The 26,393-nt window shown below is 46.5% G+C and overlaps 1 protein-coding gene across 1 annotated transcript in view; it reads right to left on the reverse strand.

Annotated features, from left to right (window-relative positions):
- LOC135571149 (uncharacterized) overlaps positions 1–26,393 on the reverse strand; it is a 138,975-nt gene that overhangs the window by 25,327 nt on the left and 87,255 nt on the right. Inside the window, 4 exon segments of the mRNA XM_065016942.1 lie at positions 16,678–16,757; positions 20,623–20,707; positions 21,387–21,576; positions 25,774–26,000. Coding sequence (XP_064873014.1) covers positions 16,678–16,757; positions 20,623–20,707; positions 21,387–21,576; positions 25,774–26,000 — 582 coding nt within the window.

The raw sequence follows: 26,393 nt of genomic DNA on the forward strand, positions 1-26,393 counted from the left end.
CAGGTCTGATTATCCTCTATGGTGTTAGCTACTGTCCAGAGAGAGAGAGATAAACCACAGCAGGTCTGATTATCCTCTATGGTGTTAGCTACTGTCCAGAGAGAGAGAGATAAACCACAGCAGGTCTGATTATCCTCTATGGTGTTAGCTACTGTCCAGGGAGAGAGATAAACCACAGCAGGTCTGATTATCCTCTATGGTGTTAGCTACTGTCCAGAGAGAGAGAGATAAACCACAGCAGGTCTGATTATCCTCTATGGTGTTAGCTACTGTCCAGAGAGAGAGAGATAAACCACAGCAGGTCTGATTATCCTCTATGGTGTTAGCTACTGTCCAGGGAGAGAGAGATAAACCACAGCAGGTCTGATTATCCTCTATGGTGTTAGCTACTGTCCAGAGAGAGAGATAAACCACAGCAGGTCTGAATATCCTCTATGGTGTTAGCTACTGTCCAGAGAGAGAGAGATAAACCACAGCAGGTCTGATTATCCTCTATGGCGTTAGCTACTGTCCAGAGAGAGAGAGAGATAAACCACAGCAGGTCTGATTATCCTCTATGGTGTTAGCTACTGTCCAGGGAGAGATAAACCACAGCAGGTCTGATTATCCTCTATGGTGTTAGCTACTGTCCAGAGAGAGAGAGATAAACCACAGCAGGTCTGAATATCCTCTATGGTGTTAGCTACTGTCCAGAGAGAGATAAACCACAGCAGGTCTGATTATCCTCTATGGTGTTAGCTACTGTCCAGAGAGAGAGAGAGATAAACCACAGCAGGTCTGATTATCCACTATGGTGTTAGCTACTGTCCAGAGAGAGATAAACCACAGCAGGTCTGATTATCCTCTATGGTGTTAGCTACTGTCCAGAGAGAGAGAGATAAACCACAGCAGGTCTGATTATCCTCTATGGTGTTAGCTACTGTCCAGAGAGAGAGAGAGAGATAAACCACAGCAGGTCTGATTATCCACTATGGTGTTAGCTACTGTCCAGAGAGAGATAAACCACAGCAGGTCTGATTATCCTCTATGGTGTTAGCTACTGTCCAGAGAGAGAGAGATAAACCACAGCAGGTCTGATTATCCTCTATGGTGTTAGCTACTGTCCAGAGAGAGAGAGATAAACCACAGCAGGTCTGATTATCCTCTATGGCGTTAGCTACTGTCCAGAGAGAGAGAGAGATAAACCACAGCAGGTCTGATTATCTTCTATGGTGTTAGCTACTGTCCAGAGAGAGAGAGATAAACCACAGCAGGTCTGATTATCCTCTATGGTGTTAGCTACTGTCCAGGGAGGGAGAGATAAACCACAGCAGGTCTGAATTTCCTCTATGGTGTTAGCTACTGTCCAGAGAGAGAGAGATAAACCACAGCAGGTCTGATTATCCTCTATGGTGTTAGGTCCTGTCCAGGGAGAGAGAGAGATAAACCACAGCAGGTCTGATTATCCTCTATGGTGTTAGCTACTGTCCAGAGAGAGAGAGATAAACCACAGCAGGTCTGATTATCCTCTATGGTGTTAGCTACTGTCCAGGGAGAGAGAGATAAACCCCAGCAGGTCTGATTATCCTCTATGGTGTTAGCTACTGTCCAGAGAGAGATAAACCACAGCAGGTCTGATTATCCTCTATGGAGTTAGCTACTGTCCAGGGAGAGAGAGAGATAAACCACAGCAGGTCTGATTATCCTCTATGGTGTTAGCTACTGTCCAGGGAGAGAGAGATAAACCACAGCAGGTCTGATTATCCTCTATGGTGTTAGCTACTGTCCAGAGAGAGAGATAAACCACAGCAGGTCTGATTATCCTCTATGGTGTTAGCTACTGTCCAGGGAGAGAGAGATAAACCACAGCAGGTCTGATTATCCTCTATGGTGTTAGCTACTGTCCAGAGAGAGAGAGAGATAAACCACAGCAGGTCTGATTATCCTCTATGGTGTTAGCTACTGTCCAGAGAGAGAGAGATAAACCACAGCAGGTCTGATTATCCTCTATGGTGTTAGCTACTGTCCAGGGAGAGAGAGATAAACCACAGCAGGTCTGATTATCCTCTATGGTGTTAGCTACTGTCCAGAGAGAGAGAGATAAACCACAGCAGGTCTGAATATCCTCTATGGTGTTAGCTACTGTCCAGAGAGAGAGAGATAAACCACAGCAGGTCTGATTATCCTCTATGGCGTTAGCTACTGTCCAGAGAGAGAGATAAACCACAGCAGGTCTGATTATCCTCTATGGTGTTAGCTACTGTCCAGGGAGAGATAAACCACAGCAGGTCTGATTATCCTCTATGGTGTTAGCTACTGTCCAGAGAGAGAGAGATAAACCACAGCAGGTCTGAATATCCTCTATGGTGTTAGCTACTGTCCAGAGAGAGATAAACCACAGCAGGTCTGATTATCCTCTATGGTGTTAGCTACTGTCCAGAGAGAGAGAGATAAACCACAGCAGGTCTGATTATCCACTATGGTGTTAGCTACTGTCCAGAGAGATAAACCACAGCAGGTCTGATTATCCTCTATGGTGTTAGCTACTGTCCAGAGAGAGAGAGAGATAAACCACAGCAGGTCTGATTATCCTCTATGGTGTTAGCTACTGTCCAGAGAGAGAGAGATAAACCACAGCAGGTCTGATTATCCACTATGGTGTTAGCTACTGTCCAGAGAGAGATAAACCACAGCAGGTCTGATTATCCTCTATGGTGTTAGCTACTGTCCAGAGAGAGAGATAAACCACAGCAGGTCTGATTATCCTCTATGGTGTTAGCTACTGTCCAGAGAGAGAGAGATAAACCACAGCAGGTCTGATTATCCTCTATGGCGTTAGCTACTGTCCAGAGAGAGAGAGAGATAAACCACAGCAGGTCTGATTATCTTCTATGGTGTTAGCTACTGTCCAGAGAGAGAGAGATAAACCACAGCAGGTCTGATTATCCTCTATGGTGTTAGCTACTGTCCAGGGAGGGAGAGATAAACCACAGCAGGTCTGAATTTCCTCTATGGTGTTAGCTACTGTCCAGAGAGAGAGAGATAAACCACAGCAGGTCTGATTATCCTCTATGGTGTTAGGTCCTGTCCAGGGAGAGAGAGAGATAAACCACAGCAGGTCTGATTATCCTCTATGGTGTTAGCTACTGTCCAGAGAGAGAGAGATAAACCACAGCAGGTCTGATTATCCTCTATGGTGTTAGCTACTGTCCAGGGAGAGAGAGATAAACCCCAGCAGGTCTGATTATCCTCTATGGTGTTAGCTACTGTCCAGAGAGAGATAAACCACAGCAGGTCTGATTATCCTCTATGGAGTTAGCTACTGTCCAGGGAGAGAGAGAGATAAACCACAGCAGGTCTGATTATCCTCTATGGTGTTAGCTACTGTCCAGAGAGAGAGATAAACCACAGCAGGTCTGATTATCCTCTATGGTGTTAGCTACTGTCCAGGGAGAGAGAGATAAACCACAGCAGGTATGATTATCCTCTATGGTGTTAGCTACTGTCCAGAGAGAGAGAGAGATAAACCACGGCAGGTCTGATTATCCTCTATGGTGTTAGCTACTGTCCAGAGAGAGAGAGATAAACCACAGCAGGTCTGATTAGCCTCTATGGTGTTAGCTACTGTCCAGGGAGAGATAAACCACAGCAGGTCTGATTATCCTCTATGGTGTTAGCTACTGTCCAGAGAGAGAGAGATAAACCACAGCAGGTCTGATTATCCTCTATGGTGTTAGCTACTGTCCAGGGAGAGATAAACCACAGCAGGTCTGATTATCCTCTATGGTGTTAGCTACTGTCCAGAGAGAGAGATAAACCACAGCAGGTCTGATTATCCTCTATGGTGTTAGCTACTGTCCAGAGAGAGAGAGATAAACCACAGCAGGTCTGATTATCCTCTATGGTGTTAGCTACTGTCCAGGGAGAGAGAGATAAACCACAGCAGGTCTGATTATCCTCTATGGTGTTAGCTACTGTCCAGAGAGAGAGAGAGATTATCCTCTATGGTGTTAGCTACTGTCCAGGGAGAGATAAACCACAGCAGGTCTGATTATCCTCTATGGTGTTAGCTACTGTCCAGAGAGAGATAAACCACAGCAGGTCTGATTATCCTCTATGGTGTTAGCTACTGTCCAGGGAGAGAGAGATAAACCACAGCAGGTCTGATTATCCTCTATGGTGTTAGCTACTGTCCAGGGAGAGAGAGATAAACCACAGCAGGTCTGATTATCCTCTATGGTGTTAGCTACTGTCCAGAGAGAGAGAGAGATAAACCACAGCAGGTCTGATTATCCTCTATGGTGTTAGCTACTGTCCAGAGAGAGAGAGAGATAAACCACAGCAGGTCTGATTATCCTCTATGGTGTTAGCTACTGTCCAGAGAGAGATAGATAAACCACAGCAGGTCTGATTATCCTCTATGGTGTTAGCTACTGTCCAGGGAGAGATAAACCACAGCAGGTCTGTTTATCCTCTATGGTGTTAGCTACTGTCCAGAGAGAGAGAGATAAACCACAGCAGGTCTGATTATCCTCTATGGTGTTAGCTACTGTCCAGGGAGAGATAAACCACAGCAGGTCTGATTATCCTCTATGGTGTTAGCTACTGTCCAGAGAGAGAGAGATAAACCACAGCAGGTCTGATTATCCTCTATGGTGTTAGCTACTGTCCAGAGAGAGAGAGATAAACCACAGCAGGTCTGATTATCCTCTATGGTGTTAGCTACTGTCCAGGGAGAGAGAGATAAACCACAGCAGGTCTGATTATCCTCTATGGTGTTAGCTACTGTCCAGGGAGAGATAAACCACAGCAGGTCTGATTATCCTCTATGGTGTTAGCTACTGTCCAGAGAGAGATAAACCACAGCAGGTCTGATTATCCTCTATGGTGTTAGCTACTGTCCAGGGAGAGAGAGATAAACCCCAGCAGGTCTGATTATCCTCTATGGTGTTAGCTACTGTCCAGAGAGAGATAAACCACAGCAGGTCTGATTATCCTCTATGGAGTTAGCTACTGTCCAGGGAGAGAGAGAGATAAACCACAGCAGGTCTGATTATCCTCTATGGTGTTAGCTACTGTCCAGGGAGAGATAAACCACAGCAGCTCTGATTATCCTCTATGGTGTTAGCTACTGTCCAGAGAGAGAGAGATAAACCACAGCAGGTCTGAATATCCTCTATGGTGTTAGCTACTGTCCAGAGAGAGATAAACCACAGCAGGTCTGATTATCCTCTATGGTGTTAGCTACTGTCCAGAGAGAGAGAGAGATAAACCACAGCAGGTCTGATTATCCACTATGGTGTTAGCTACTGTCCAGAGAGAGATAAACCACAGCAGGTCTGATTATCCTCTATGGTGTTAGCTACTGTCCAGAGAGAGAGAGAGAGATAAACCACAGCAGGTCTGATTATCCACTATGGTGTTAGCTACTGTCCAGAGAGAGATAAACCACAGCAGGTCTGATTATCCACTATGGTGTTAGCTACTGTCCAGGGAGAGAGAGATAAACCACAGCAGGTCTGATTATCCTCTATGGTGTTAGCTACTGTCCAGAGAGAGATAAACCACAGCAGGTCTGATTATCCTCTATGGTGTTAGCTACTGTCCAGAGAGAGAGATAAACCACAGCAGGTCTGATTATCCTCTATGGTGTTAGCTACTGTCCAGAGAGAGAGAGATAAACCACAGCAGGTCTGATTATCCTCTATGGTGTTAGCTACTGTCCAGAGAGAGAGAGATAAACCACAGCAGGTCTGATTATCCTCTATGGTGTTAGCTACTGTCCAGGGAGAGATAAACCACAGCAGGTCTGAATATCCTCTATGGTGTGAAAGAGAAAATGAGAGTGTTATGTCCCATATGGCACCCTATTCCCTATATAGTGTACCATAATGACCAGAATGTATTGCGCTAAATAGGGAATAGGGTGCCAATTTGAAGTCATGTTAGTAGTTGAGCTTCCTGCAGTGACTACAGGGGAAGTGGCCCTATTGTATCTGCAGCCCAACGGGTCAGTAGAGAGTGAGTTCACTAGTTCCTCCGGCCTGCCCTCTCTCTCCTCCTGTTCTCTCCATAGACTTACATGGAAACAACAGAAACAATGTCCTCGCTCCCCTGAACTCACTGCTACACTTTTCTTTCCCAAGATGGAGAAACCCGATAAGGAGAATCTGAAGTTGTTTGTTTGTTGAAAAGGGAACAAGTTTTATATCACATCACTCAGTTGAACAACACTGGGATATGACTGCATAATATAATATGAAGTATGAAGGTATAAACTATACTAAAGATGGATATGACTGCATAATATAATATGAAGTATGAAGGTATAAACTATACTAAAGATGGATATGACTGCATAATATAATATGAAGTATGAAGGTATAAACTATACTAAAGATGGATATGACTGCATAATATAATATGAAGTATGAAGGTATAAACTATACTAAAGATGGATATGACTGCATGATATAATATGAAGTATGAAGGTATAAACTATACTAAAGATGGATATGACTGCATAATATAATATGAAGTATGAAGGTATAAACTATACTAAAGATGGATATGACTGCATGATATAATATGAAGTATGAAGGTATAAACTATACTAAAGATGGATATGACTGCATGATATAATATGAAGTATGAAGGTATAAACTATACTAAAGATGGATATGACTGCATGATATAATATGAAGTATGAAGGTATAAACTATACTAAAGATGGATATGACTGCATGATATAATATGAAGTATGAAGGTATAAACTATACTAAAGATGGATATGACTGCATGATATAATATGAAGTATGAAGGTATAAACTATACTAAAGATGGATATGACTGCATAATATAATATGAAGTATGAAGGTATAAACTATACTAAAGATGGATATGACTGCATGATATAATATGAAGTATGAAGGTATAAACTATACTAAAGATGGATATGACTGCATGATATAATATGAAGTATGAAGGTATAAACTATACTAAAGATGGATATGACTGCATAATATAATATGAAGTATGAAGGTATAAACTATACTAAAGATGGATATGACTGCATAATATAATATGAAGGTATAAACTAAACTAAAGATGGATATGACTGCATAATATAATATGAAGTATGAAGGTATAAACTAAACTAAAGATGGATATGACTGCATAATATAATATGAAGTATGAAGGTATAAACTATACTAAAGATGGATATGACTGCATAATATAATATGAAGGTATAAACTATACTAAAGATGGATATGACTGCATAATATAATATGAAGGTATAAACTATACTAAAGATGGATATGACTGCATAATATAATATGAAGGTATAAACTATACTAAAGATGGATATGACTGCATAATATAATATGAAGTATGAAGGTATAAACTATACTAAAGATGGATATGACTGCATGATATAATATGAAATATGAAGGTATGAACTAAGTTAAAGATGACCAGTTAGAATCAAGGGTGATAGAATGAAAAAAACGTAACTATGTTTCATGAGTCCCGTTCTAATCTCTAATCTGTTTTAATCTGACTATGCATACCTGTACAGACAACTGTAATCTGACTATGCATACCTGTACAGACACCTGTAATCTGACTATGCATACCTGTACAGACAACTTTAATCTGTGTTATAATCTGACTATGCATACCTGTACAGACACCTGTAATCTGACTATGCATACCTGTACAGACAACTGTAATCTGACTATGCATACCTGTACAGACAACTTTAATCTGACTATGCATACCTGTACAGCCAACTTTAATCTGTGTTTTAATCTGACTATGCATACCTGTACAGACAACTTTAATCTGTTATAATCTGACTATGCATACATGTACAGCCAACTTTAATCTATGTTATAATCTGACTATGCATACCTGTACAGACAACTTTAATCTGTGTTATAATCTGGCTATGCATACCTGTACAGCCAACTTTAATCTGTGTTATAATCTGGCTATGCATACCTGTACAGACAACTTTAATCTGTGTTATAATCTGGCTATGCATACCTGTACAGACAACTGTAATCTGTGTTTTAATCTGACTATGCATACCTGTACAGCCAACTGTAATCTGTGTTTTAATCTGACTATGCATACCTGTACAGCCAACTGTAATCTGTGTTTTAATCTGACTATGCATACCTGTACAGCCAACTGTAATCTGAGTTTTAATCTGACTATGCATACCTGTACAGCCAACTTTAATCTGAGTTTTAATCTGACTATGCATACCTGTACAGCCAACTGTAATCTGAGTTTTAATCTGACTATGCATACCTGTACAGCCAACTGTAATCTGAGTTTTAATCTGACTATGCATACCTGTACAGACAACTGTAATCTGAGTTTTAATCTGACTATGCATACCTGTACAGCCAACTGTAATCTGAGTTTTAATCTGACTATGCATACCTGTACAGACAACTGTAATCTGAGTTTTAATCTGACTATGCATACCTGTACAGACAACTGTAATCTGAGTTTTAATCTCACTATGCATACCTGTACAGACAACTTTAATCTGACTATACATACCTGTACAGACAACTTTAATCTGTGTTATAATCTGACTATGCATACCTGTACAGCCAATTTTAATCTGTGTTATAATCTGACTATACATACCTGTACAGCCAATTTTAATCTGTGTTATAATCTGACTATGCACACCTGTACAGCCAATTTTAATCTGTGTTATAATCTGACTATGCACACCTGTACAGCCAACTGTAATCTGTGTTATAATCTGACTATGCATACCTGTACAGCCAATTTTAATCTGTGTTATAATCTGATTATACATACCTGTACAGCCAATTTTAATCTGTGTTATAATCTGACTATGCACACCTGTACAGCCAACTGTAATCTGTGTTTTAATCTGACTATGCATACCTGTACAGCCAACTGTAATCTGAGTTTTAATCTGACTATGCATACCTGTACAGCCAACTGTAATCTGAGTTTTAATCTGACTATGCATACCTGTACAGACAACTTTAATCTGACTATACATACCTGTACAGACAACTTTAATCTGTGTTATAATCTGACTATGCATACCTGTACAGCCAATTTTAATCTGTGTTATAATCTGACTATACATACCTGTACAGCCAATTTTAATCTGTGTTATAATCTGACTATGCACACCTGTACAGCCAATTTGAATCTGTGTTATAATCTGACTATGCACACCTGTACAGCCAACTGTAATCTGTGTTATAATCTGACTATGCATACCTGTACAGCCAATTTTAATCTGTGTTATAATCTGACTATACATACCTGTACAGCCAATTTTAATCTGTGTTATAATCTGACTATGCACACCTGTACAGCCAACTGTAATCTGTGTTTTAATCTGACTATGCATACCTGTACAGCCAACTGTAATCTGAGTTTTAATCTGACTATGCATACCTGTACAGCCAACTGTAATCTGAGTTTTAATCTGACTATGCATACCTGTACAGACAACTTTAATCTGACTATACATACCTGTACAGACAACTTTAATCTGTGTTATAATCTGACTATGCATACCTGTACAGACAACTTTAATCTGACTATACATACCTGTACAGCCAATTTTAATCTGTGTTATAATCTGACTATACATACCTGTACAGCCAATTTTAATCTGTGTTATAATCTGACTATGCATACCTGTACAGCCAACTGTAATCTGAGTTTTAATCTGACTATGCATACCTGAACAGACAACTGTAATCTGAGTTTTAATCTGACTATGCATACCTGTACAGACAACTGTAATCTGAGTTTTAATCTGACTATGCATACCTGTACAGACAACTTTAATCTGACTATGCATACCTGTACAGACAACTTTAATCTGTGTTATAATCTGACTATGCATACCTGTACAGACAACTTTAATCTGTGTTCTAATCTGACTATGCATACCTGTACAGACAACTTTAATCTGTGTTCTAATCTGACTATGCATACCTGTACTGTCACGTTCTGTCCATCGTTCGTATGTGTTTTCCTTGTTTTAGTGTTGGTCAGGACGTGAGCTGGGTGGGCATTCTATGTTGTGTGTCTGATTTGTCTATTTCTATGTTTGGTCTGATATGGTTCTCAATCAGATGCAGGTGTTAGTCATTGTCTCTGATTGGGAACCATATTTAGGTAGCCTGTTTTGTGTTGGGTTTTGTGGGTGATTGTTCCTGTCTCTATGTTTGCACCAGATAGGACTGTTTAGGTTTTCACTTTTCTTGTTTTGTATAGTCTGTTCATGTATAGTCGTCTTTATTAAAAACATGAATAACCACCACGCTGCATTTTGGTCCGCCTCTCTTTCACCAGAAGAAAACCGTTACAGAATCACCCACCAACCAAGGACCAAGCGGTGTGGTAAACAGAGGCAGCAGCAACAGCAGCAGCAGGAGAAGCGACAGGTGCAGCAGGAGCAACAGCAGCAAAGGCAGCAGCAGGAGAAGCATCAGAGGCAGCAGCAGCAGTGGGAGAGGCTGCACTATTTGGATAAATGGACTTGGGAGGAGATCCTTGACGGAAAAGGACCCTGGGCAGAGCCAGGGGAATATTGCCGCCCCAAAGCCGAGCTGGAGGCAGCGAAAGCAGAGAGGCGGCATTATGAGGAGCTAGCACGGCAGAGCGACTGGAAGCCCGAGAGGCACCCCCAAAAATGTATTGGGGGTGACACAGGGAGAGTGTGGCAGAGTCAGGAGTCAGACCTGAGCCAACTCCCCCTGTTTACCGTAAGGAGCCATGGATGGAATTGGAGCTGTCGGCGAAGCAGAGTGCTGAGTCTGAGAGTGTGGAGGATGTATTGGACAGAGTAGAAAGAAAGCTGTTGGTTTGGCATAGTATGCACGGCATACCAGTGCCAGCACCACGCATCAGGCCTACAGTGCGTCCCGCCTGTCCAGCGCTGCCGGAGCCTTCCTCCTCTCCAGCACAGCCAGAGTCTCCCGCCTGTCCGGCGCTGTCAGAGCTACCGCCCCTCATGCCAGAGGCGCCAGAGCCCCTCATTCCAGAGGCCGCTAGTGCCGCCAGTCTGCCCAGCGCCGCCAGTGCCGCCAGTCTGCCCAGCGCCGCCAGTGCCGCCAGTCTGCCCAGCGCCGTCTGAGCTACCAGTCTGTCCAGCGCCGCCAGTGCCGCCAGTCTGCCCAGCGCCGTCTGAGCTACCCGTCTGCCCAGCGCCGTCTGAGCTACCAGTCTGCCCAGCGCCGCCAGTGCCACCAGTCTGCCCAGCGCCGCCAGTGCCGCCAGTCTGCCCAGCGCCGCCAGTGCCGCCAGTCTGCCCAGCGCCGTCTGAGCTACCAGTCTGCCCAGCGCCGCCAGTCTGCCCAGCGCCGCCAGTGCCGCCAGTCAGCCAGGATCCGCCAGTCTGCCAGGATCCGCCAGAACTGCCAGTCGGCCAGGATCTGCCAGAACTACCAGTCAGCCAGGATCCGCCAGAACTGCCAGTCAGCCAGGATCCGCCAGTCTGCCAGGATCCGCGAGTCAGCCAGGATCCACCAGAACTGCAAGTCGGCCAGGATCTGCCAGTCAGCCAGGATCTGCCAGTCGGCCAGGATCCGCCAGTCGGCCAGGATCTGCCAGAACTGCCAGTCGGCCAGGATCTGCCAGTCGGCCAGGATCTGCCAGTCAGCCAGGATCTGCCAGTCAGCCAGGATCAGTTAGATCCGCCATTCAGCCAGGATCCGCCAGAAGTGCCAGTCAGGCAGGATCTGCCAGAACTGCCAGTCGGCCAGGATCTGCCAGTCGGCCAGGATCTGCCAGTCAGCCAGGATCCGCCAGTCTGCCAGGATCAGTTAGATCCGCCATTCAGCCAGGATCCGCCAGTGTGCCAGGATCCGCCAGTCAGCCAGGATCAGCCAGTGTGCCAGGATCAGTTAGATACGCCATTCAGCCAGGATCCGCCAGTGTGCCAGGATCCGCCAGTCAGCCAGGATCCGCCAGTCAGCCAGGATCCGCCAGAACTGCAAGTCGGCCAGGATCTGCCAGTCAGCCAGGATCTGCCAGTCATCCAGGATCTGCCAGTCGGCCAGGATCCGCCAGTCGGCCAGGATCTGCCAGAACTGCCAGTCGGCCAGGATCTGCCAGTCGGCCAGGATCTGCCAGTCAGCCAGGATCCACCGGTCGGCCAGGATCTGCCAGTCAGCCAGGATCAGTTAGATCCGCCATTCAGCCAGGATCCGCCAGAAGTGCCAGTCAGCCAGGATCTGCCAGAACTCCCAGTCGGCCAGGATCTGCCAGTCAGCCAGGATCTGCCAGTCAGCCAGGATCTGCCAGTCGGCCAGGATCCGCCAGTCGGCCAGGATCTGCCAGAACTGCCAGTCGGCCAGGATCTGCCAGTCGGCCAGGATCTGCCAGTCAGCCAGGATCCACCAGTCGGCCAGGATCTGCCAGTCAGCCAGGATCAGTTAGATCCGCCATTCAGCCAGGATCCGCCAGAAGTGCCAGTCAGCCAGGATCTGCCAGTCAGCCAGGATCCGCCAGTCTGCCAGGATCAGTTAGATCCGCCATTCAGCCAGGATCCGCCAGTGTGCCAGGATCCGCCAGTCAGCCAGGATCCGCCAGTCTGCCAGGATCCGCCAGTCAGCCAGGATCTGCCAGAACTGCCAGTCGGCCAGGATCTGCCAGTCAGCCAGGATCTTCCAGTCAGCCAGGATCTGCCAGGCGGCCAGGATCTGCCAGTCGGCCAGGATCTGCCAGTCAGCCAGGATCTGCCAGTCAGCCAGGATCAGTTAGATCCGCCATTCAGCCAGGATCCGCCAGTCTGCCAGGATCTGCCGGAACCACCAGCCAGCCAGGATCTGGTAGATCCATCAACCTGCCTGAGCTTCCTCTCACTCCTGAGCTTCCACTCGCTCCTGAGCTTCCTCTCGCTCCTGAGCTTCCTCTCGCTCCTGAGCTTCCCCTCGGTCCCGAGCTTCCCCTCGGTCCCGAGCTTCCCCTCAGTCCTGAGCTACCTCAGTCCAGTGGGGCCCGTTGTTAGGTTTCCTAGGCCAAGGTTAGCGGCGAGGGTCGCCACTCAAGGGACACTAAGGAGGTGGACTAAGACAATTATGGAATGGGGTCCACGTCCAGCGCCAGAGCCGCCACCGCGGACAGATGCCCACCCAGACCCTCCCCTATAGGTTTAGGTTGTGCGTTCGGAGTCCGCACCTTGGGGGGGGGGGAGTTCTGTCACGTTCTGTCCATCGTTCGTATGTGTTTTCCTTGTTTTAGTGTTGGTCAGGACGTGAGCTGGGTGGGCATTCTATGTTGTGTGTCTGGTTTGTCTATTTCTATGTTTGGCCTGATATGGTTCTCAATCAGAGGCAGGTGTTAGTCATTGTCTCTGATTGGGAACCATATTTAGGTAGCCTGTTTTGTGTTGGGTTTTGTGGGTGATTGTTCCTGTCTCTGTGTTTGCACCAGATAGGACTGTTTAGGTTTTCACTTTTCTTGTTTTGTATAGTCTGTTCATGTATAGTCGTCTTTATTAAAAACATGAATAACCACCACGCTGCATTTTGGTCCGCCTCTCTTTCACCAGAAGAAAACCCTTACATGTACAGCCAACTTTAATCTGTGTTTTAATCTGACTATGCATACCTGTACAGCCAACTTTAATCTGTGTTATAATCTGACTATGCATACCTGTTGTGACGACCCTCCCACTCTGTCTGCCGTATTCTGTCTTTGTTCTTGTTTCCTTATTAGGATGCCGGTGGGCGGAGTGCAGAGGGTCGTCAGCTACATGGGAAACACCTGGGCCAGGTGTCTCCCAGGATAAATAGACCTCTTCCACATTCATGGAGGAGACTCTCTCCATGCAGACACCTTTGTAGATTGTGTTGTGGTTCTTGGTGGCCTTTTTGTGTGTTTGCGTTGGCACCTTTCAACACCCTGCATTATCACATTCATGCATGCAAAACACTCACTTACACTACTGATTACTGTTTACACACACCATTGTATATTATACTTAGTTGCTTTAGTTAATAAATACATATTTTGCTACTCCTTATCTCCACGTTGTCTCCCTTTGTTACGGGCTTTGAGCCGGTTCGTGACAAGTGGGGGCTCATCCGGGATCTTTAAACTATTGGTTTGGGAGACCGTGGAGGTACGTGTTTGGTTTGAATATGGTGTTTGAGTGTGATCGGCCCAGTATTGGTTGCCTTTGTTGTTTGGTTTGTGTGCTGCGTTGGAGAGACTATAATGGTTAGTTTCCAGGCCTTGCCTAGCCTGGAAACTCTTGTTCTACTTTCTGTTGGGAAGTCAGTCTGAGGAGGTGAGTAAATCGGCTGTGTACCTCGGTAGGATATTTGTGTAGGGTAGTGGAACTTGCTACCCGGAGCTATAGCCTTTTTCCCCTGATAGGCTTAGCGACGTGTTTCAATTTTGGACATGTTGGGCATGGTTAAATGTTTGTTATTTTTGTGTGGTGTCTGTGGACTGAGCAGTTGTCTCGGGGGCACATCTGTGGCTTGGTGGAATTTGTCAGCATGCTGGGGAGTTCTATTTCCTTGCCAGCTGGCTACAGTGCGTAAATACCCACCGCAAATCTGCACGAAGACTAGGGTTGAGTTATTGTAGGTTTTGGGGAAGCTCCGTATCTCATCTCTCTTCTGTGGTGCTCAGGGTGATTGTCATTTCTCTGGTTGTGGTCTGATGTGCTCAGCAGAGGAGTTGAGCAAGATTACTTACTTATGACTATGGTGTTTCCCATGTATACAAGTTCATTCGCTTTCCATCAGAGGACCTGTTAGAATTATGTACTTAAGAACAGCTGTTGAAGATCGCTGAACACTACAAGCTTAAATGATTGAAATTAGTGAAATTCTGTTTCGTTGGAAGTGACTATGAATCGTTGGAAGTGACTATGAATCGTTGGAAGTGACTATGAATCGTTGGAAGTGACTATGAATCGTTGGAAGTGACTATGAATCGTTGGGAGTTGTAAAAATTAAGAAGGACCCTGATGTTCTTTTCGTTGGAGTTTGTAGCTGTTGGTCTTTTGTGCCATGTTCCTGAATGTTTACATGACTGACCATTGTTTCGGGTTGTCATGTTCTATCTTTCCTGTCTGTTCCCTCCTGGTCTTGTGTTCTTCTTTCCTCTTAAATATTGCTTCCTATGCGCAAAGGTTGCTGAGGTGTGAGGAGGAGGTTGGTTGGGGCAGGTGGAGGTGTGAACACATAACCCCTCACCAATTTGGGACGCAGAGGCCTGTGTCAATTTGGGACGCAGAGGCCTGTGTCAATTTGGGACGCAGAGGCCTGTGTCAATTTGGGACGCAGAGGCCTGTGTCAATTTGGGACGCGGGAGGCCTGTGTCAATTTGGGACGCGGGAGGCCTGTGTCAATTTGGGACGCGGGAGGCCTGTGTCAATTTGGGACGCGGGAGGCCTGTGTCAATTTGGGACGCGGGAGGCTGGTATGTTGTTCCGGGGTCCTTGTTGGTCCCCGGTTTTATGGGGGGGAATGTGACGACCCTCCCACTCTATCTGCCGTATTCTGTCTTTGTTCTTGTTTCCTTATTAGGATGCCGGTGAGCGGAGTGCAGAGGGTCGTCAGCTACATGGGAAACACCTGGGCCAGGTGTCTCCCAGGATAAATAGACCTCTTCCACATTCATGGAGGAGACTCTCTCCATGCAGACACCTTTGTGTTTGTGTTGTGTTGTGGTTCTTGGTGGCCTTTTTGTTTGTTTGCGTTGGCACCTTTCAACACCCTGCATTCTCACATTCATGCATGCAAAACACTCACTTACACTACTGATTACTGATTACACACACCATTGTATATTATACTTAGTTGCTTTAGTTAATAAATATATATTTTGCTACTCCTTATCTCCACGTTGTCTCCATTTGTTACGGGCTTTGAGCCGGTTCGTGACACTGTACAGACAACTTTAATCTGTGTTATAATCTGGCTATGCATACCTGTACAGACAACTTTAATCTGTGTTATAATCTGACTATACATACCTGTACAGACAACTTTAATCTGTGTTATAATCTGGCTATGCATACCTGTACAGCCAACTTTAATCTGTGTTATAATCTGACTATGCATACCTGTACAGCCAATTTTAATCTGTGTTATAATCTGGCTATGCATACCTGTACAGACAACTTTAATCTGTGTTATAATCTGACTATGCATACCTGTACAGCCAACTTTAATCTGTGTTATAATCTGGCTATGCATACCTGTACAGACAACTTTAATCTGTGTTATAATCTGACTATGCATACCTGTACAGACAACTTTAATCTGACTATACATACCTGTACAGACAACTTTAATCTGTGTTATAATCTGACTATGCATACCTGTACAGACAACTTTCAGGAAATGGTTTTTACCTATTCATTATGAGAGCGCTATCATGTGCCGTTTTGGCTCTAACTAAGAGAACACTGTTGTTTTACAACCACAACATCCACTTGTTTTGGTTTGGGTTCAGAATGCAATGTGTTCACAAACAATGGTTAAGAACCCAGAACAGTCCCTGGGCTCACATGCCTGGTGGATAACTTACCCTGTAATTGGCATTGGTGTGTGTGTGTGTGTGTGTGTGTGTGTGTGTGTGTGTGTGTGTGTGTGTGTGCATCTGTGTGTGCATCTATGTGTGTGTGTGTGTGTGTGTGTGTGCAAAATTTACCCTAATGTAGTTGGCGTTGATGTAGCTGCTGAGAGGGTCGAAGGAGCTCTTGGTCCTCAGGATCACTCTGGAATGTGGATCTGCAGGTGACAATAGATATGTTAGTGAGTAAAGGGTTCCAGCTATTAGAATCAGATAGATATGTTAGTGACTGGAGGTTCCAGCTATTAGAATCAGATAGATCTGTTAGTGACTGGAGGTTCCAGCTATTAGAATCAGATAGATCTGTTAGTGACTGGAGGTTCCAGCTATTAGAATCAGATAGATATGTTAGTGAGTAAAGGGTTCCAGCTATTAGAATCAGATAGATATGTTAGTGAGTAAAGGGTTCCAGCTATTAGAATCAGATAGATCTGTTAGTGACTGGAGGTTCCAGCTATTAGAATCAGATAGATATGTTAGTGACTGCAGACAGGGCTATTCTGTCTGGACTGTTTTGTCTGAAGAGTTCTGTCTGGACTGTTCTGTCTGGACTGTTCTGTCTGAAGAGTTCTGTCTGAAGAGTTCTGTCTGGACTTCTCTGTCTGGACTTCTCTGTCTGGACTGTTCGGTCTGAAGAGTTCTGTCTGGACTTCTCTGTCTGAACTTCTCTGTCTGGACTTCTCTGTCTAGAGTGTACTGTCTGGACTTCTCTGTCTGGACTTCTCTGTCTCAAGAGTTCTGTCTGGACTGTTCTGTCTGGAGTGTTCTGTCTGGAGTGTTCTGTCTGGACTGTTCTGTCTGGACTGTTCTGTCTGGACTGTTCTGTCTGGAGTGTTCTGTCTGGAGTGTTTTGTCTAGAGTGTTCTGTCTGAAGAGTTCTGTCTAGACCCCAACCCCAACCTCAACCCCAGAACCCAACCTCAATCCCAGACCTCAACCCCAGACCCCAGACCTCAACCTCAACCCCAGACCTCAACCCCAGACCCCAACCTCAACCCCAGACCCCAACCTCAACCCCAGACCTCAACTCCAGACCCCAACCTCAACCCCAGACCCCGACCCCAGAACCCAACCTCAACCCCAGACCTCAACCCAGACCTCAGCCCTAGACCCCAGACCTCAACCTCAACCCCAGACCTCAACCCCAGACCCCAACCTCAACCCCGGATCCCAGACCTCAACCCCATACCCCAACCTCAACCCCAGACCTCAACCCCAGACCCCAGACCCCAACCTCAACCCCAGACCCCAACCTCAACCCCAGACCCCGACCCCAGAACCCGACCTCAACCCCAGACCCCAACCTCAACCTCAACCCAGACCTCAGCCCTAGACCCCAGACCTCAACCCCAGACCCCAACCTCAACCCCGGATCCCAGACCTCAACCCCATACCCCAACCTCAACCCCAGACCTCAACCTCAATCCCAGACCCCAACCTCAACCACAGACCTCAACCTCAACTCCAGACCCCAACCTCAACCCCAGACCCCAACCCCAACCTCAATCCCAGACCTCAACCCCAGACTACAACCCCAGACCCCAGACCTCAACCCCAGACCCCAACCTCAACCCCTGACCTCAACCCCAGACTACAACCCTAGACCCCAACCTCAACCCCAGACCCCAACCCCTGACCTCAACCCCAGACCCCAGACCCCAACCTCAACCCCTGACCTCAACCCCAGACTACAACCCCAGACCCCAACCTCAACCCCAGACCTCAACCCCTGACCTCAACCCCAGACCCCAACCTCAACCCCAGACCACAGACCTCAACCCCAGACCCCAGACCTCAACCCCAGACTACAACCCCAGACCTCAACCCCAGTCTACAACCCCAGACCCCAGACCTCAACCCCAGACTACAACCCCAGACCCCAACCTCAACCCCAGACCTCAACCCCAGACCCCAACCTCAATCCCAGACCCCAGACCTCAACCCCAGACTACAACCCCAGACCCCAACCTCAACCCCAGACCTCAACCCCAGACCTCAACCCCAGACTACAACCCCAGACCCCAACCTCAACCCCAGACCTCAACCCCAGACCTCAACCCCAGACCTCAACCCCAGACCTCAACCCCAGACCCCAGACCTCAACCCCAGACCTCAACCCCAGACCTCAACCCCAGACCTCAACCCCAGACCTCAATCCCAGACCTCAACCTCAACCCCAGACCCCAACCTCAACCCCAGACCTAAACCCCAGACCCCTCTGTGCTCTGCGTGTTGAAGGAAGACTGGTGGTTCAGACAGGAAGCCTGATAACGTTCCAAGGTGTGAACGGGAAGACAGTAACATTCCAACCCAACTGTCTTTTTATTACAGAATGATGTCATTCACACACACACACACACACACACACACACACACACCCCACTAGTATAACACCCTATTCCCTACTTAGTGCACTACTATAACACCCTATTCCCTAGTTAGTGCACTACTATAACATCCTATTTCTTAGTTAGTATACTACTATAACACCCTATTTCCTACTTAGTGCGCTACTATAGCACCCTATTCCTTAGTTAGTGTGCTTCTATAGCACCCTATTCCTCTGTTAGTGCACTACTATAGCACCCTTTTCCCTAGTTAATGCGCTACTACTGCACCCTATTCACTAGTTAGTGCAGTACTATAGCACCCTATTCCTTAGTTAGTGCACTACTATAGCACCCTTTTCCCTAGTTAGTGCGCTACTACAGCGCCCTATTCCCTAGTTAGTGCACTACTATAGCACCTTATTCCCTAGTTAGTGTGCTACTACAGCACCCTATTCCCTAGTTAGTGCAGTACTATAGCACCCTATTCCCTAGTTAGTGTGCTACTACAGCACCCTATTTGCTAGTTAGTGCAGTACTATAGCACCCTATTCCCTAGTTAGTGCACTACTATAGCACCCTATTCCTTAGTTAGTGTGCTACTATAGCACCCTATTCCTTAGTTAGTGCACTACTATAGCACCCTATTCCTTAGTTAGTGTGCTACTATAGCACCCTATTCCCTAGTTAATGTGCTACTACAGCACCCTATTCCCTAGTTAATGCGCTACTATAGCACCCTATTCCCTAGTTAGTGCAGTACTATAGCACCCTATTCCCTAGTTAGTGTAGTACTTTTGATCAGGACCCACAGGGTTAAAGGCAGAACACTAAGGAATAGGACACCATTTGGGACACACCTAGAGGCTGTTTAAAGAATCAGGAAGGAACAGCTCATCTCAGACATTTGGTTTATATTTGACCACTTCCGTCCACCAGGCTAACCAACCAGACAGGGCAGCACTAAAACACTTCCTGTATGACCAGGAGAGGCTGTGGCGGTTGGCTTTGTTTGGTTGTACTCAGTGTTACTTACATAGAGGTCGACCAGCCAAACACATGCTGTAAACAACAATATATCATGCACTGCAGAGAATGTGTGTCTATATGTGTGTGTGTATGTGTGTACGTGTGTGTGTACGTGTGTGTGTACGTGTGTGTGTACGTGTGTACGTGTGTACGTGTGTGTGTGTGTCTGTGAGCCCAAAGGTTGACAATAACAGACAGTGACAGGTTGACAGAACTACTGCTGTGTGAGATAGACAAGCCTAATCTACCGCGACACGACACTGACCCTCACATTAACACCATAGCCTTAGTCTGTGGACCACACAACAGGTTGTGGCTCTGTGGGTGGTCAATTAGTCCTTATAAACTGGGTGGTTCCAGCCCTGAATGCTGATTGGCTGAAAGCCGTTGTATATCAGAACGTATACCACGGGTATGACAAAACTTGTATTTTTACTGCTCTAATTACATTGGTAACCAGTTTATAATAGCAATAAGGCACCTCGGGGGTTTGGTATATGGCTAATATACCACGGCTAAGGGCTGTATCCAGGCACTCCAGGGGTATCCAGGGGTTGTGTCGTGCTTAAAGAACAACTCTTAGCCGTGTTATATTGGCCATATACCACAACCCCTCGAGTCTTATTACTTAATTAACTAATACATATTAAAAATCTACTATACTTACTTGGCAGTATTGTCTTGTATCTATTTTTGGTTCCATGACTGGAAATGTCCATCACCTTTGGATCCACAAAGTTCATTGGGATTTCCTGAAAGGACAAACAAAACAGACAAACAAAACGAACAAATAAAACAGACAAACAAAACAGACAAACAAAACGAACAAACAAAACAGACAAACAAAACGAACAAACAAAACGAACAAACAAAACAGACAAACAAAACGAACAAACAAAACGAACAAACAAAACGAACAAACAAAAACACAATTTAACTCATGAAGCAAGTTAAATCAATTGGTTTAAACAGCCCATAAATGTTGAGGTGGATTGTTCCACATACACAAATGTAATGGGCTATCCGGCCTTGAATAACACAGTTGATTAATCAAGTTGTTGACCACAGGAACACAACGCTGTGTAGTGGTTGTGTTGACGTTTTGTTCACTCACGACGAACCCGGTGTGTAGGGTCTGTGTGTGGAGCGCCACATCTCGTAGCTGTGTGTGTGTGTGTGTGTGCGTGCGCGTGTGCGCGTGCGCGTGTGCGTGTGTGTGTGGTGTGTGTGTGTGTGTGGTGTGTGTGTGCATGTGTGGTGTTTGTGGTGTGTGTGTGCGTGTTTGTGGTGTGTGTGTGTGCGTGTGTGTCTGTGTGTGTGTGTGTGTTTGTGGTGTGTGTGTGTGGTGTGTGTGGTGTGTGTGTGTGTGTGTTTGTGGTGTGTGTGTGGTGTGTGTGGTGTTTGTGGTGTGTGTGTGTTCATTCCACTCACAGCGAACTCTGCATGCAGCGTCTGTGTGTTGAGCACCACGTCTCGTAGCTGCTGTCTGGACAGGGTCCGGCTGGCTGACTGCAGGTACTCCTGAGTGGCCCTCTCTCTGGGGGTCACCACCCCACAGTTCAGAGGCTCCACCGAGGCCAGGGAGGACATGTCCAGCACCAGGGAGACGTTGGAACCTCTCCTACAGGACCAAAACACACGTTAACATGGTCTTTCCATTGTTTGTTTATGATGCTGGTCATAAACAAACAATATTCTGCCTAGCAACATGGGCAACAGATTACTGTAACTGGCTAATCAAGGGAACAATTGTTGAACTAGACTGGACTATCTTTAAATTATATTTTTTTGTTGCTCCTCATCTCCTGAAGATAACATGTCTTGGTCTATTCGCACGCCCACATCAAATCACCTTCTCATTGTTTACCCTGGCCCAATCAGAGGGGGTTAAATATGGCGTCCGGTCCCGGTTGGCTGGGCTTCCAGAACAACAACAAACTGTTAAGAACAAACTCTGGCTAATGCCCAATCACCATGGAGACAGGTCTTCCTGACCCCCTGACACCAGCTAATGACCAATCACCATGGAGACAGGTCTTCCTGACCCCTTGACACCAGCTAATGACCAATCACCACGGAGACAGGTCTTCCTGACCCCATGACACCAACTAATGCCCAATCACCACGGAGACATGTCTTCCTGACTCCCTGACACCTGCTAATGACCAATCACCACGGAGACAGGTCTTCCTGACCCCTTGACACCAGCTAATGCCCAATCACCACGGAGACAGGTCTTCCTGACCCCTTGACACCAGCTAATGCCCAATCACCACAGAGACAGGTCTTCCTGACCCCCTGACACCAGCTATAGAACACACACACGTGCACGCACACGCACGCACATATACAGTATATAGTCTCGCTCTCTGTCTCTCTCTGTCTCTCTCTCTCTCTCTCTCTCGCTGTCTCTCTCTCTCTCTGTCTCTCGCTGTCTCTCTCTCTCTGTCTCTCTCTGTTTCTCTGTCTCTCTCTCTCTCTCTCTCTCTGTCTCTCTCTCTGTCTCTCTCTCTCTCTGTCTCTCTCTGTCTCTCTCTGTCTCGCTCTGTCTCTCTCTGTCTCTCTCTCTCCACCTGGCTGCTCAGCCATTGTAACATCTCGATGACCATTTTGCCAAAAATCTTCAACAATGCAGAGACCAGCATATCTCTGTTTTCTCAGTTGTTGACACTGAATGCAGAGCACAGACTAAAGGGAATTGTTCCAGTCTGGACCGAACATTCAGTGTTGTGTGTCCACTCTGAACTGCAGTCCTGCAACAATCAGCCCCATGGCGGCTCAGGAAGTAGCCAGTTTCCTGTCAGAGAGTCACGCCTTTCCCTTTTGTTCTTGTGGTCTGAGCCCAAATGGCAGTCTATTCAGAGGCAGTGGAGTCACAGGGCTGCTGGTGCCTGTCACTCCGTACTGTTTTACTTCACAGGAATATGGCATGTGCCTGGTTAGTGACACCACTCAGGTTTCTAAGTGTATATTGTTTAAAATAATCAACTTGGTGGTTCGAGCCCTGAATGCTGATTGGCCGACGGCCGTAGTATATCAGACCGTATACCATGGGTATGACAAAACATGTATTTTTACAGCTCTAATTACGTTGGTAACCAGTTTATAACAGCAATAAGGCACCTTGGGGGTTTGTGGTATATGGCTAATATACCACGGCTAAGGGCTGTGTCCAGAAACTCCACGTTGCGTCGTGCCTAAGAACAGCCCTTAGCCGTGGTATATTGGCCATATACCACACCTCCTCGGGCCTTATTGCTTAAAATATATAATGCTGACAGTGTTAATGATCTTCTTCCTGTCATATAACATATACATTCTAACCTACATTTACATAGAGGAAATACACGTTACATTTCCAGACCTTGAGCGTTATCAGGCATCCTCAAACTGCACTCCAAAATGTTACAAAAGCACTTGACAATATTCCCCCCCAAAGTCCTATGTAATCTATCACCATGAGACACCTGCCAGTGAAATGAACCCTCTCTCATTGTATTTTATCCTGGTTCATTGTTTTACTTAAAGAACATTCCTGACAGAATGTCCGGCCTGTTCCGGAACATTCTCTCACTTCCTTCTTATAAACATCAGGATGACTTGTGACATAGGGGCCTCAATCTCAATTAATCTTTCCTCACCTCCTTCTCAACTGTATAAGAGACGACCAAGACGTCCTCTTTCCTCCTCCTCTACCTCCTCCTCTATGTCCTCCATCTCCTCCTTCTCCACCCCTTCCTTCCTCCTCCTCCACCTCTTCCATCCTTCTCATCCTCCTCCTCATTCCCTCCTCCTCTATATCCTCCATCTCCTCCTTCTCTCCCTCTTCCCTCCTTCTCCCCCCCTTCCTTCCTCCTCCTCCCCCTCTCCAGTCCTTCTCGTCCTCCTCCTCATTCCCTTATTTTCCTCCTCCTCCTCCTCCTCCTCCTCCTCCCTGTTCCCACCTTCCTCAGACTAAGGCAGAGGAGGTGTTCTACCCCTCGTTCTACACGTACTCTACGGAGAACACCTGCCACCAAACACAATCAGATGTTAGAGGTCTGGGGAAAATACCACGGCTCAATGCCTCTGGACTCTGGCCAGCATGTAACAGTTCACCTGAGTGCAGTGGGATGTGATAACATAACCCACAAGTTACTGCTGGGAGATGATACAATCTGCTGGTATCAGACATTCATTTGGGGATTGTGTGTAGCTACAACATCTAATCTGCTTGGTGTAAACGCACGATGAAAACCTTCAAATGTCTTTAAACCAGTTTCTCTCTGTGTCTCTCTCTGTGTTCTCTCTCTGTGTTCTCTCTCTGTGTCTCTCTCTGTGTTCTCTCTCTGTGTTCTCTCTCTGTGTTCTCTCTCTGTGTCTCTCTCTGTGTCTCTCTCTGTGTTCTCTCTCTGTGTTCTCTCTCTGTGTTCTCTCTCTGTGTTCTCTCTCTGTGTTCTCTCTCTGTGTCTCTCTCTGTGTCTCTCTCTGTGTTCTCTCTCTGTGTTCTCTCTCTGTGTTCTCTCTCTGTGTCTCTCTCTGTGTTCTCTCTCTGTGTTCTCTCTCTGTGTTCTCTCTCTGTGTCTCTCTCTGTGTTCTCTCTCTGTGTTCTCTCTCTGTGTTCTCTCTCTGTGTTCTCTCTCTGTGTCTCTCTCTGTGTTCTCTCTCTGTGTTCTCTCTCTGTGTTCTCTCTCTGTGTTCTCTCTCTGTGTTCTCTCTCTGTGTTCTCTCTCTGTGTCTCTCTCTGTGTTCTCTCTCTGTGTCTCTCTCTGTGTTCTCTCTCTGTGTTCTCTCTCTGTGTTCTCTCTCTGTGTCTCTCTCTGTGTTCTCTCTCTGTGTCTCTCTCTGTGTTCTCTCTCTGTGTCTCTTTCTGTGTTCTCTCTCTGTGTCTCTCTCTGTGTTCTCTCTCTGTGTCTCTCTCTGTGTAGTTAAAAGCAACAGTGGAAAGTTTCCCAGACATCACTTACAGTGTTCTTCTAAAGTCAAGCCAGAGAGGAAGAGCAACATTAAAGACTTTAGACATCACCCCTTCCCCTCCTTCCCCCTCCTCTCCCCCTCTTCCCTCCCTCCTCTCCTCTCCCCCTCCTCCACCTCCTCCCCCTCCTCTCCCCCTCCTCTCCCCATCCTCCCCTCCCCTCCCCCTCCTCCCTCCCTCCTCTCCTCTCCCCATCCTCCGCCTCCTCCCCCTCCCTCTCCCCTCCTCCCCTCCTCCCCCTCCTCTCCCCCTCCCCTCCCCCTCATTCTTGTCCTCTCCTCCATCCGTCCGTTCTTTGTGTCACTAGGAAAGTTCTTGATTGGCCGCCAACATCCAACCAAATCCTGCCCTGACCTCACATACACTACAGCCCAGCTATGGAGAGACCCTCCAGCTCAGGGGCAATCAGGCTATAGACTACAGCCCAGCTATTGAGAGACCCTCCAGCTCTGAGACAATCACGCTATAGACTACAGCCCAGCTATTGAGAGAGACCCTCCAGCTCAGGGGCAATCAGGCTATAGACTACAGCCCAGCTATTGAGAGAACCTCCAGCTCTGGGACAATCAGGCTATAGACTACAGCCCAGCTATTGAGAGAACCTCCAGCTCTGGGACAATCAGGCTATAGACTACAGCCCAGCTATTGAGAGAGACCCTCCAGCTCTGGGACAATCAGGCTATAACCTACTTCAAAACGGTTACGATTTAGTGGACAACTGAACCCACACTGCTCATGCTTCTTTTTATGAGGAGATGAGAACCAGTATTGTCCTTGTCCTTTTATACAGAACGCTCATCGGTTTGGTCCAACACAGATGAACATTGAGTGTCCATATTCAATATCACCCCAGTATTCACTCACCTCTCCTGGAGACACGCGGCAGGCTTCATCCTGAAGGGAGAGGGGCTGGCTGACAGGCAGGGTTTCTGGTGGGCAGGGGGGAGCTGCGGAGGACCACAGCTGGAGCTGGAGACAGGGATGGGGACAGGGGTGGTGGGTGGAGGACGGCAGGCTCTGGGTGGAGGTATGGATGTGGGTGTAGAAGGCGGTGCTGGCTCCGCTTGGACCATGCTGCTAGAGAAGGGGACCTGGGGATTAATGACAAGATGGGACAGCATTAGTTTAGCTTCAGACATGCCTTTACTAAAGATAAAACCAGGACCTGGGGATTAATGACAAGATGGGACAGCATTAGTTTAGCTTCAAACACGTCTTTACTAAAGATAAAACCAGGACCTGAGGATTAATGACAAGATGGGACAGCATTAGTTTAGCTTCAGACACACCTTTACTAAAGATAAAACCAGGACCTGGGGATTAATGACAAGATGGGACAGCATTAGTTTAGCTTCAAACACATCTTTACTAAAGATAAAACCAGGACCTGGGGATTAATGACAAGATGGGACAGCATTAGTTTAGCTTCAAACACGTCTTTACTAAAGATAAAACCAGGACCTGGGGATTAATGACAAGATGGG

Source organism: Oncorhynchus nerka, unplaced genomic scaffold (genome assembly GCF_034236695.1).
Source record: "Oncorhynchus nerka isolate Pitt River unplaced genomic scaffold, Oner_Uvic_2.0 unplaced_scaffold_728, whole genome shotgun sequence".
Taxonomy (NCBI): Eukaryota; Metazoa; Chordata; class Actinopteri; order Salmoniformes; family Salmonidae; genus Oncorhynchus; species Oncorhynchus nerka.